We start from the raw sequence: 12,679 nt of genomic DNA, 5'->3' as shown, positions 1-12,679 counted from the left end.
TCTCTACCTAAATGCATGGAAGTACAGTAGCTGTGGTTGACAATACAGATAGCTCTGTACTAAGTTGCATAGACGCTGCCAAGTTTTTCAGGCAAGGAAGGACTAGAGAGAGAAACAGGAAGGTAGAGAGGAGAACACTAGCTAGCTAGCTAGCTGCTTGAATCCTCGAACCTCCTGGACGAGGACCGGCGGAACAGGCTCCTGAGGCTACGCCTGCTCTCCCTCGCCCGCTTCCCTCCTCCGCCGCGCGTGGCGTCTTCGTTGGTGAAGGCACGCCTTGGTGGCCTGGCCGTGGCCTCGTCCACGATGGCGAGGCTGGACTCGATCTTCTGCGCCACGGTCACCAGCTCGTAGGTGTCCCACAGCGACTGCGTGAAGTCCCACGGCCTGCTGTTCGGCGGCTTGGCCGCCGCCGCCGCCGCCGCCGCGGCCTCCAGCTTGAACCGCGACGGCCTGTAGCGCGGGGCGCCCACGCGGCGCGCGCCCAGACCGGCGCCATCGTCGTCGTCCGCCGGCGCGCGGGACGGCCGCGGGTTGCCCGAGTGCGCGTACCACGCCTGCGCCACCGCCTTGACCAGCTCGATGTCCACGTTGTCCGCCGAGCTCTTCATGCGGATGCCGACGCCGACGCCGGCGCGGTGCGTGCGTGGGGTGGGTGGGGTTTTGTGTTCGGCATTCGGCGGCGCACGGGTGGACGTGAGCGGCTGAGTTTGAGCCCGTCGGTTTGGCGGCTACGGCGTGTCCGGGTATCAGCCTCACGTTCACAAGTGGCGCAAGAGAGAATCCAACGGTAGCCGCATTCGATTTGAAACATGCACTCGAAAGTTTTGCAAGTGAAATAGGATTATGCGTGTGGGCGGCGGGCCATGTAATTTTTGTGGTGTATGCAGCACTTGGAGTTGGGTTGACGAGATGAAAGCTACTCCAGACCAGTGGCGGAGCTTCAACGAATGGGCGGGCAAGATAAGACAAAAGCATAAATTGTTAGGCATTACTGACTACACCATACCTTTTGTTTTCATTGGTTAATAAACAATTTTTTTTGCAGGAGGTTAATAAACAAGTTACTACCTCCATTTCAAAATACAAGACGTTTTAGTAGGCTAGTTTATATTGTACTCCCTCTGCAAACTATTATAAGAGCGCTAAACGCTCTTATATTAGTTTACAGAGGGAGTATTTAGAATGGAGGTAGTACATGCAAGATGATCTTCATACACAGAATGACTTTTGATTCCTCGATAAATATATATTTAGACATCTCCTATTTCTAACAAAATGCATTAATTTACACTCAGTTCAACCAATGGGTTAAGAAAAAAACAACGCTCCTCCGAAGATAATCATAACTTACCCGGTGAATCGGGAGGTGAACATCGAGCTTGAAGAGACATGGGGACGGCGCCACGACGATCTCTGGAGACGGGTGGGAGCCATGGAGCAGGCAACCATAAGCAAGCGAGTCCGGGAGGGCGCCCGAGCCATTGTTTAATAGGCCGCTGTAGTCCTCGCATTCGCTACAATCCTCTTTCGATTCCTCTCTTGCCCGCCTCGCCCCAATCAACCAGACAACTGCGGGCAAGCCATGGCGCAGCAGGATGAGCCGCCCCTAGTCTTCCACTTTGCTGAGGAAGACAACGAGCCAGAGGAGCTGCATGAACATAAGGAGCTCTGGGAGAATTTTGGCAGGCCCAAGTCTCCGCGGCTGTCCTTGCCCCGTGCCAGCTCCCAGCCCTGTAGCTTTGATGGGTTGGGCGCTGCACATCATCGCCTAACTTAAAGCCGTGGGAATCCACGAGGTCCTTGCTGGCGTGCACATGTCAGTGCCAACACCCGCACTAGTGCTCGCGCCCGTGCACGTGACAACGCATGCACTCGTGCAACACGCGGCAGCGGCCGCCGCAATTAATTAGTTTTTTTGTTTACATACTGTAGTTTGATCGTATGAATGTAAAGTCAAAGTGTGACTGAATGAAATCTATGCATGGTTTGATCAATTGAGTATTCTGCTAGAATGAAGAAGAGGAGTGGTGTTGCCACAAGAGTGAAACTAAGGGCTATAGTCATCACAGACAATTGTCTCTCTGAAACCATGGGTCCTATGTTGCCATGTCGCATACAGTTTTCTTTCCTCGGTCATGTGTGATGGCCCTCTGATTGCACGCATTTATTTTTTGGACAAACGGTTTTATATTTGTACCGTCTGCAATGTTGACATTGCACACAGTGATTCCCATCGTGTGCAATTATGGGGGCTTAATAGTCCGCTCGTGTACTAGTATCATGTTTCAGCCAACTATCCAAAAGTCTGAACTGATGAAGAGAGGTGGCAATATATTCCAAGACTCCCCTCACGTCTATACTTATTTAGTTCTTAGACATGGAATTGATGTAGGCTGCAATTTTTTTCTTTTTTAATACTGCGTTGAGAGGGTCTTAAATTCAAGACCTCTTGGTTCTGATACCATATTGAATACATTCGCAAGCCAATTACTCTAAATATCCAAACTAATGAAGAAAGGTGAGCAATATATTTTTAACAGTAACAACTATTACACATATACCCTAATTTAGCATATATGTAGGATTGTACATTCCCGTATAACAAATTCACGGGACAATAGAGCATTGATGCCTCTTTATGTGTGAAAGTGTTTCTCAGCTCGAGCTCATATGAGTTCAGATGAACAATAAAATCCAAAAATAATTAAAATTTTGCAAAATTCTGAATTATTTTTGTGATAAATTTTGACAAATTCAATTCTTGCAAAGTTTCATCATGAAGAAATTCGTGGAAGTCATGGCAAAAAAAACTGATGCTCCAAAATGCTTTTGGAAACATTTTTTTAGCATCAATTTTGTTTTTTTGCCACAACTACCATGAATGTATTCTATGACGAAACTTGGCAAACATTGAAAACATTTGTCAAAGTTTGACACAAAGAAAATTCAGAATTTTTTGATTTATTTTCAATCGTTTCAGTTTTACTGTTCACACGAGCTCAGTTAATCTGCGGCCCTTTATGTGCTTCTGTCGATGGTATTTCCATTGTGTTTGCAGAGTAGCATTCTGAACATGAACAGAAACGCAATCTTTTGTATTGGGCCTGGAAGGTACACTTTAGGACAGTTTGACAGAAACCACCCTATCATGCTGTGTGCCTGTGTTAGGTTTCGCCAAGTGGTGAATTACATAACTGAACTTCTACTCGGAAGTTGCCGTTTCATGCTCTTTGTACTGTGCATATACAACTAAGTACGTAGGAAACCTAGAGGGAATATCGCAGTTCGAAGTGCAATACTCCTTTTGCGTAGCTTTGGCATATTAAGCATCTTCTACAGTTCATGTGAAAAGTGTGCTCTTGCATATTCCACACTATTGTTCTTCTTTGTTTGGACAAAATGTGAACTACACATCTATCACTTTTGCATACTGCACTGTATTTGACGAATTTATCTCCTTCCTTGACCTAGTAGCCTGCGAAAGTATAACAGTAGTATTTTTAGAAACAATGGACAGTGAGTTCAGAAAATACTCCCTCGGATCAAAATACATGACATTATTACTTTACATGACCTTCAGTATGCAACTTTGAGCGTTTTTTTATGAATATGCAAGTAAAATATTATAACAGATCATATTGAAGAACTACTTTTAGTGACAAATATAGTTGCAACATTTTTATCTAACCAACCTAAATATTTTTTATTGAAATTTGGTCAAAGGTGAGAAATTTGGTTGCGCTAACAAAGGTAGCATAATGTAGTGTGTGTGATGCAAGAATGGTGTCAATGATTCAAACCTTTGTGTTTGTATTTCTCCATGCTTTGTCCATCTCCTCGTACACATCTTTTATTGTTGGACGCCCTACGCTAGAGTGTGCCACACAGAGGACTCCAATCTTTAATATCAATACAAAATCTTCGATATTAACTTCATCTCGAACGCGCGAGTCTATGAATTCGTCCAGTGGTTTTTTCCCAGTTACAACATCTTTGGCCTTGAGACAAGAACGGAGATCAAATTAGGTGCATCAAAAACTTCAGTTCCTTGACTGTAAGTCAAGATAATAAGAACAACCAATGGTGAGAATAACTTCTGAAATTGACTTGCCGAGTTCCTTCTCAGTGTAACAGGGATATGATGCTGAAAAGATATGCCTGAACTTACCTTCTTGGTGAGCGAATCGCGCGCAACAATGTCAAGCTCTATGACCTTTCTTCCTGACAGAAGCTGCAGCACAACCACACCAAAGCTGTAGATATCACTTGCGCAAGTAAGCTTGGAGTGCGTTATGTACTCAGGGTCCATGTAACCGATGGTTCCCCTCACATCTGTAAAAACCTTGGTCTCCTCCATTTGCAGCATTTTTGCCAGCCCAAAATCAGACAACTTAGGCTCCATGTCCTCTGTCAGCAAGATGTTGGTAAGCTGTAAAAATGAATTCAGCACACAAAAGATAAGATGGCTTTGCAAATTTTGCGCGCCCTTTCCCCTCCGGAAAGGAGCGGATGCTTATGTCGAGGGATCAAAAATGCAAGGATATGCTCACCTTAATGTCTCTATGTACAATGCATCCATCCGAGTGTGTGTGAAGAAACCTGAGGACAGATGCACAGTCCCTGAGGATCTTCACCCTTGTTGGCCATGAGAGCACAGAGTCACTTCCTACCAATCAAGAGCAAATCTTATAATAATTCAACACTCTAGCTAGCTACAGAGCTTAAGTAAACATGATGGATCCTTCTTACTAAGCAGATTCTGGGCAAGGTTGCCATTGGCGCAGTACTCGTAGACGAGGTACTGGTCGCTGCCGTCGTCGCAGTAGCCGAAGAGGCAGACGAGGTTGGGGTGCCTGACCTTGGACAGCCCGTCCGCCTCCCTGGTGAAGGAGCCGGACATGGCCGTCCGGTGGATGTGCTTGATGGCCACGAGCTGGCCGCTGGGCAGCACCCCCTGGTACACCTGCCCCGCGCTGCCGGAGCCCAGGTAGATCCGGCTGTTGGCGTAGTCCAGCGCCCGCTCGATCTCGGCCTTGGTGAACCTGTACAGCCCCGACCACCGGTTGATCACCTCCCCGCCGTGCACCTTCATCTCGTCATCGGACGAGCCAATGGTATCATCGTCTGATCTTCCCCTGGGCGTCAGGTACTTGACGATGGCGAGGGCGAGGGCCAGCATCATGACGGGGAACACTATCAGGATCGCCAGCAAGCTACCTGGAAATGTGTTAGGCTGGATTAATTCATTGACTATTATTAATCCTTTATTAGTTAGGGAGCTCTGTCCAAGTATATATGCATGTATACAAGCTAGAAGGCGTACGTTTGATCCTGACGTAGTCACCTTCTGCAATTTCAAAAATGAAGGATAGTGTTAATTAGTACTTGAGAGAGAGAGAAAACCTCTCGTGATTGACGCTTCTGAGAGATCAAACCTGTGACAATATCTGGATCACCCTTGCAGCCAAGTGAGGCCACCAAGATCAAGAGTAGGCAGAGCACCGCTTTCTCCATCTTCAGTTAGTAGTTCCCTGCAATCATACGGGGACGAACTTTGCGAGTACTCACATGGAGCCCCATTTATAGGCAGTCTGACCCTAGTTACCATCGTTGGTAACAGCTAGGTGTATGTGGCGGAGCTGGATATTCTTCTTGCAGGGTCCGGTACTCGACTAGTTTAAGGACCTCTCGCCTTCTCGTATGCATTGGTCTTGGCGCACCTAGCTACGTATGCACCGTTGTTCGCTGTTTACCCTTTGTTTGGGCGGGGAATCTTGGGCGAATCAGTGTCTTGTACTAGGTTGCTTTCAGTTTCAGGGCATAGTTCGGACTTTGGACCAATCGTTCGTGGGTCTCTGCTTGTATTGCGCACTCAAGAGAAATGCAGTGCACTAGTGCAGGAGCGAGGTCCAGTCTTGGCTGAGTTGGACTTATAGATTGTAAACCCCAATGAACACACCAATAACAACACTGTTCATCCATATACAATTAAAAACATGCAGTACGATTGTAAGTTAATGCATCAAGAGAGATATGAGCTATTGCAACAAATCACATACAGGCTAAAACAGTAGCAAGGAAAATTAGCCAACTTATTCAGCATTTTCTGAGTTTCCTTTAGGCAGGATTAAGCTACGGATTTCCATATGCTTCCTCGCTCAACCTTTTCAAGAAGAGGCATCCTGACCTGACCATAGAGAAAACTAGCACTCATCACTTGGAGGACAAGGAAAGAGAAAAAGCAAGAGTTGTAATCTATTAGAACATAGAGAACACAAGCAAGAGTAGGGTATTACTCCCTCCGTTCCTAAATATAAGTCTTTGTAGAGATTCCACTAGGTGGACTACATACGGAGCAAAATGAATGAATCTACACTTAAAATGCATCTATATACATCCGTATGTAGTTCATAGTGGAAGCTCTACAAAGACTTATATTTAGGAACGGAGGGAGTACATCACAACAGTAATCTGAACCTGGGTAAAATAAAAAACCACATCTTTGTGCATCTAATCTAGGAAGAAACATGCAGTGGTTTGGCCTCTGATCCATTGAAACTAAATCCCATGTTAATAGATTTTGGTGAACATTTTTTCACAAAAATTGAATACCGAAAAAACCAAAAACCTTCAAAAACAAAATCCGGTCAAAAAATGAAAATTGGAAAAAACAGGCAACCAAAAAAAGAAATAATGAAAAAAGCGGAAGAAAAAACCGGAGCCTAAAAGCACGGTTGCGATTTTTCAATTTTCCTTTACCTTTTTGAGAAGCATGAGTTTTTTTCCCGAGAAGCATAGTATGGGACATTTTTTTTTACCTTTTTTGGGAAAACCAATCAAAAAACCCAAAAGCCAACAAAACCCATCTAATATTTGGAAACGCGTACAGAAAAATAAAAATAAAGCAAAATCCAGAGGTAGCATCCAGCACGCGACACTTGACGACGGTTGGGCCCACCACTTGACGTGCTCACATGCCAAGAGGGGGAGCCCCACAAGGGATAATCCTTAGATAGTTGCTCGAAATAACTAATTAAGAAGCACTCTTTGCAAAGATCACTCCCAGTTTCTCAGATTGCAACAACACGTGAGTTTTCCTTTTTTTTCGCAGATCCGTTTATTCAAAACAATTTATCTCTTAACCCGTGTGTCCATTTGAAGCATTTTCACCGTTGAATTCCTTGCGTCGAGATCTTGAAAATTAGGTCCCATGTTGACAGGTTTTGACGAACTATTTTTTCAGGAAAAAAATCGTACGAAATAACTAAACCCTGAGCATGTCTTTTTTTCCTTTTCGAAAGAGGCTCGACTGTGCCTCTCGTGGAAGCAAATCTGTGCCTTCACAAGAAGTAAACCCGTGCCTCTCACGGACGGGAAAAAACGTGTTTTTCCCGTTTTTGAGAGGCACGACCGTGCCTCTCGTGGAAGCAAAACCATACCTCTCACGGAATGAAAAAAAGGAAACACGTTTTTTTTCGTTTTCGAGAGGCACGTCCATGCTCTCGCCGAAGCAAAACCGTGCCTCTTGTGAAAAAAAGAAAATGTGTTTTCTTTTCATTTTTGAGAAGCACGACCATGACTCTCGCGGAAGCAAATTTGGGCCTCCTATGGACGGAGAAAAAGATTTTTTTTCGTTTCCGAGAGGCACGAACGAAACAAAACCGTGCCTCTTGCTGAAGGAAAAAAGAAAATGCATTTTTTCGTTTCCAAGAGGCCGCGCCTTTCACGGAAGGAAAAAAAATACATTTTTCTGTAGAAAAAATTCAAATTATTTTTTCAGAAATTAAGAAAGACCGGTGAAAAACTGAAAAGCAAAAAAAACCATTTAAAAAGCGGAAAACATGTGCAGAAAAATAAAACAAAAAACAAAATTTGGAGGGAGCGTCCAAAGCGTAACACGTAGCCTAAGTGACCCTTGTGAAGGCTCCCGAACGAGCGCTCCTTCGTTAGTTGCTCGCATAGTTGCTCCCAAAATTGAGTGATATATAATGATGCACAAAAGCAGCACCGAGCCCATCACGTGGCCCAAGCCCGGGTTACAGATCAAATTGTGAGAGCCCGCAGCCGGGGTGTCACAGTTTAATCTTGTGGTATAACTCAAGAGAGCAACTAGTTAACAAGCGCTTTTTCGGGAGCCTCGCAACGATCAACGTCACTTGCCGCGCTCTCAGCCATTCGTCACGTGTCGCGCTTTGGGTGTTCTCTCCGGATTTTTTTTCCGCACGCGTTTTCAGCTTTCTAAACAGGTTTTTTCGACGTTCTGGTTTTCCACCGGTCTGCCTTAGCTTTTCGACAAAAAAATTGCGCGAAAAAACGCGTTGTCTTTTTTTCCTTTCGCAAGAGTGACGGCCGTGCCTCCTGGAAACAAAAAAAAAACGCATTTTTTGTTTTTTTTCTTTTCGCGAGATTCACGGTTTTGCTTTCGCGAGAGGCACGGTGTGCTTTCGCGAGAGTCAAGGCCGTGCCTCTCGGAAACGAAAAAAAAAACGTATTTTTTTCTTTTCGCGAGATTCACGGTTTTGCTTTCATGAGAATCACGGTTTTGCTTTCGCGAGAGGCACGATTGTGCTTTAGCGAGAGTCACGGCCGTGCCTCTCGGAAACGAAAAAAAGAGTCAATTACACCGATGGTGCTAGAACTTGACGCAGACGGTCAATTTAGTGCTAAAACTTGTGACATACATTAAAGTGGTGCAAAAACTTGATTTGGACGTGCAAATACGGTTCAAATCTTTGTATACGCCGGCGAAGATGATGAGGCATGACAGCGTGGCATAGGGCCCGCTGTCATTGACCATATGGTGAAGACTGGGCGTGGGGTGTTCTCTTTTCACAAAAAAAAAACAAAACCTCACATTTTATTTTCTTTTTTTTCTCACGTAAAGGCCCCTGTCAGGTGTACACAGTAACTGCATCTGTGGGATTGGGTGGAAAGAAAAATAGGAGTCTGGCAAGGATTCAAACCATTGACCTATTGTCAGCAGAGAGCACGGCTAGCCAACACACCAAATAACAGTTGATATCATATAAGGATACCCAGCCTTTATATCTTTGTTAAATAACGTAAACTACAACCGCAAAAAAAAAACATAAACTAAGAATTCTAATTTTAAGAAAAGATACAGCCGTGGGTTTTCGTACCAGCGACCTTTACCATGAGGAGGACCTAGGAAATACCTGCCTTAATTTTCTATTTTTTAGGAAAAATACTTGCCTTAATAGGATTGTTAACCTTTGTACAACAGTTATTGCGGCCCATTTTAAACATGTTAGTTTTTTCCTTTACTTCTTTTTAGCCCCAAAAAATGTAAACTATAAGTGTACATATAATGGTAAATACGTTTTCATTTGAGAATCGGAAGTCCGAGACACACTAGGCTAATCTTTTGCACATATATTTATATTAATTTAAAAATACATATCTATTTTTTAGAAAATACACAAATTTTATTAAAACCACATGAAAACATTAAAGCTTGCACAATTTTAAACTGATATGATATTTTTTAAATACACATATTTTCTATAATTACTTTCGTATTTTATTTAATATGATTTTTTTTAATTATACAATTAGTTCATAATTTAGTTTCATGGATTTTTAAAAATTAATAGATGAGCATTTTTTAGTCTAATATATTTTATTTATATGATATTATTTGTAATTACAATTTACATTTCTTTACAAGTTTCAAAAAGTGAAACAATAACATAAATTGTAGCCCAAGAGCATGTTCTGTTATAGACATAAACTGTAAAGATTATATTTACACATGAGAGTACATAGTTGGTGTGGCCGTGTGGCACGCCCTCCTAATTGTTTTAGGAGGGTAGCTGACTTGAAAACCCATGGGCGTAACCCTTTTAACGATTAAAATTCTTTAATTATGTTACTTCTCAAATATATAAAACGTGTTTATGCTTCTACGTTGTTATGTGAGCTCTTGGCTGATGGTTAGCTGCGCACGCTGTTTAGACCCGAGGTCACTGATAAGAATCCCACGGCTGCATATTTTTCATTCTAATATAAATTTTGTGAGGTTTCACTAACAAGTGGGACCCACCGGATGCCACACACCTGGCAGCGGCCTTTTCGTGAGAAAAATAAATAAAAAAGTGAGGTTTTTATTTGCACTCACTGACGAGGGCCCTATGCCACGCTGTCATGCCTTGTTAGCGTCGCAGCCGTATGCAAACGAGATTTGACCGTATTTGCACGTCCAAATCAAGTTTTTGCACACTTTAATGTATGCCACAAGATCTAGCACTAAAGTGACCGTTTGCGTCAAGTTCTAACATCATGGGTGTAATTGACTAAAAAAACACATTTTCTGTTTTTTTTTTCTTTCGCGAGAGTCACGGTTGTGCTTTCGCGACAGTCATGTCCATGCCTTTCGGAAACGAAAAAAATACGTTTTCTGTTTTTCTTTCTTTCGCGAGAGTCACGTTTTGCTTTCGCGAGAGTCACGGCCGTGCCTCCTCGAAAACGAAAAAAACGCGTTTTATATATTTTTTCTTCCGCGACGGTTGTGATTTCGTGAGAGGCACGAGCGTGCCTCTTTCGGAAAAGGAAAATACCCGTGTTCCCGGTTCGGTTTTTTCGTCCGTATTTTTTCGTGAAAAAAAGTTCGTCAAAACCTATCAACATGGGATCTACTCCCTCCGTTCCTAAATATTTGTCTTTCTAGGCATTTCAAATGGGCACAACATACGGATGTATGTAGACATATTTTAGAGTGTAGATTCACTCATTTTGCTCCGTATGTAGTCACTTGTTGAAATCTCTAGAAAGACAAATATTTAGGAACGGAGGGAGTAGTTTTGAATATCTCGATGCGAGGAATCCAACGGTGAAAGCAGTTTGAGATTTGGACGCACGGTTTGAGAGATAAAACGTTTTAAATAAACGGATCTATGAAAAAAAGAAAAAACACCCAGGTTACGACATGCGCGTCACTTGTCGCAATCAGGGAAGTTGGATTGACTTTGCAACAAGTACTCCTTAACTAGTGATTTCGATATGTCAAATCTGATCAAGGTCACACCTCATTGATAGTGGCTGTGCAAAAAAGTTTCGGTGCAATTCACCAACTAGCTAGCACCCAGGTTGGTTGGTTTGATGATTGATGCCCGGCGGGTACATGCATATGCAGCAATATGGCGTAGCGACCAGGTAGTGACCGGGTCGAACAGCCAAATGCGTGATTCATCGGACGACCAAGTTCTGTATCGCCCTTTTGGCACCACGTAGCGTACCGTACCGGGCGTGCCGTGCCGCGTCAGGAACTGGACGCCCTTAATTACTGCGATGCAGTTGTGAATCAAGTCTCTGCGCTATCACGGCCCTTGCTATTTAAGGCGATTGACTCACTGCATCAAGTCTCTGCCCTATCACGGCCCTTGCTATTTAAGGCGATGGACTCGACAGTCAGTTAAATATCAGATCGGAACGTAGCTAAGCGCTCGCTCACTGTACGCCCATGTGGTTAGGTTTAGGTAGGAGGACTTAGCCGAGAACTGGAATTTGAAAAATGCATGCATGCATATACAGGGACTTTGGGGTATATAAAAAAGTGCTGGCTCCATGTGACCGGCCAGTCCGGGGGTACATGTCCATGTGCGGAGAACGGCTCCTTGAAATTTGGTCCTTGATCACTGCAGGCGACAGCACCGAACTCGTCCCAATCACCACACGGAAAAAGAAAGTGATCGTGCATGCATGTACCCTTGCGTGCCATACGGCGTGCATGCGAGCGCTTGTCCTTCCACCGATTTACGGTAGTCACGTACAGTACGTACCAGTCAAACATGGGAGTTGTAGATAATCGGCAACGCGGCGCGGGCGCGGCCGGCGGGAATTGATCGTGCGCGTGGACGTACGGTATGGTGGCTTCACTCCGATGCATATCCCCGGCCTAGCCTTGGCGCCATGCCATGGTGTGTGTTTTGTTGACCTGACAAGGATGTAAAAGAAGACGAAGAATGCTTCCACAGGACACAGGTGTCCAAACGTCTGACTACATGCGGACTCTCTCGGCCCACAAGTGATATGCTTTCAAGGTTCAGTCAACCAATTCTGCCGATATTTCCTTTGTAAATGCTAGAGTCTGACGACGTTTCCTTTTTTATTTCTGAGTGGTCTGACGACGTTTCCGGTTGGTCGGCGATCGCGTATCCCTGCCTTACAAGTTACCGCGTGTTTAGCCGGAGAAACTCGGGTTTTCCCCCACCTTTTTGTGACGCCATGTTTCAACATGTTATTTAGTATGTCGCCAATTTCAGAAAAAGAAAACTTCAATTTTATGCGCTAGGTAGGGTGGATTAATGAGCTGCTCGGCTCGTTAAGCTCGGGCTCGTTAAACCCGTGCTTGTTAAGGCTTGGCTTGTTAAGCTTGTTAAGATAAACGAGCAGAAAACCCTGCTCTGTTCAGTTCGTTTGCTCGCTAGCAGATTTTGATGTGTTATGGTCTACATGATAAATGTGTAGATGTGGTTTTTAAGAAGGAAAGATGGTGACTACGAAAGAAAATGTACTTGTTTGTTGCCTCCTATATAGATTAGATTGATTAATGTGTTGAGGTGCTACGAAAGTTTTGTCACGTAATATGAAAATATGTGTTGTGTTGTTACTAACGAACTACTCGTAAAACTCGTTAGCTCGTTTGTAAAGTTTGTTA

The 12,679-nt window shown here is 43.9% G+C and overlaps 2 protein-coding genes across 2 annotated transcripts; both read right to left on the bottom strand.

Moving 5' to 3' along the window:
• Nucleotides 1–36: 36 nt before the first annotated feature.
• On the bottom strand, nucleotides 37–1,359 carry LOC123144692 (uncharacterized). The gene has a single exon (XM_044563902.1). It carries the CDS (start codon nucleotides 609–611, stop codon nucleotides 150–152), a length of 462 nt encoding a protein of 153 aa, XP_044419837.1. The 5' UTR covers nucleotides 612–1,359; the 3' UTR covers nucleotides 37–149.
• Nucleotides 1,360–3,087: 1,728 nt separating this feature from the next.
• Nucleotides 3,088–5,517, bottom strand: LOC123141493 (putative serine/threonine-protein kinase). Its single transcript, XM_044560617.1, has 7 exons — nucleotides 5,439–5,517; nucleotides 5,327–5,350; nucleotides 4,753–5,220; nucleotides 4,554–4,669; nucleotides 4,172–4,432; nucleotides 3,804–4,001; nucleotides 3,088–3,478 (listed from the first exon to the last, which is right to left on the bottom strand). Exons 1-7 carry the CDS (start codon nucleotides 5,515–5,517, stop codon nucleotides 3,410–3,412), a joined length of 1,215 nt encoding a protein of 404 aa, XP_044416552.1. The 3' UTR covers nucleotides 3,088–3,409.
• Nucleotides 5,518–12,679: the final 7,162 nt, after the last annotated feature.

The sequence above is a fragment of the Triticum aestivum genome, chromosome 6D (genome assembly GCF_018294505.1).
Source record: "Triticum aestivum cultivar Chinese Spring chromosome 6D, IWGSC CS RefSeq v2.1, whole genome shotgun sequence".
NCBI classification, from domain to species: domain Eukaryota; kingdom Viridiplantae; phylum Streptophyta; class Magnoliopsida; order Poales; family Poaceae; genus Triticum; species Triticum aestivum.
This window is presented reverse-complemented; position numbering and strand designations above follow the sequence as displayed.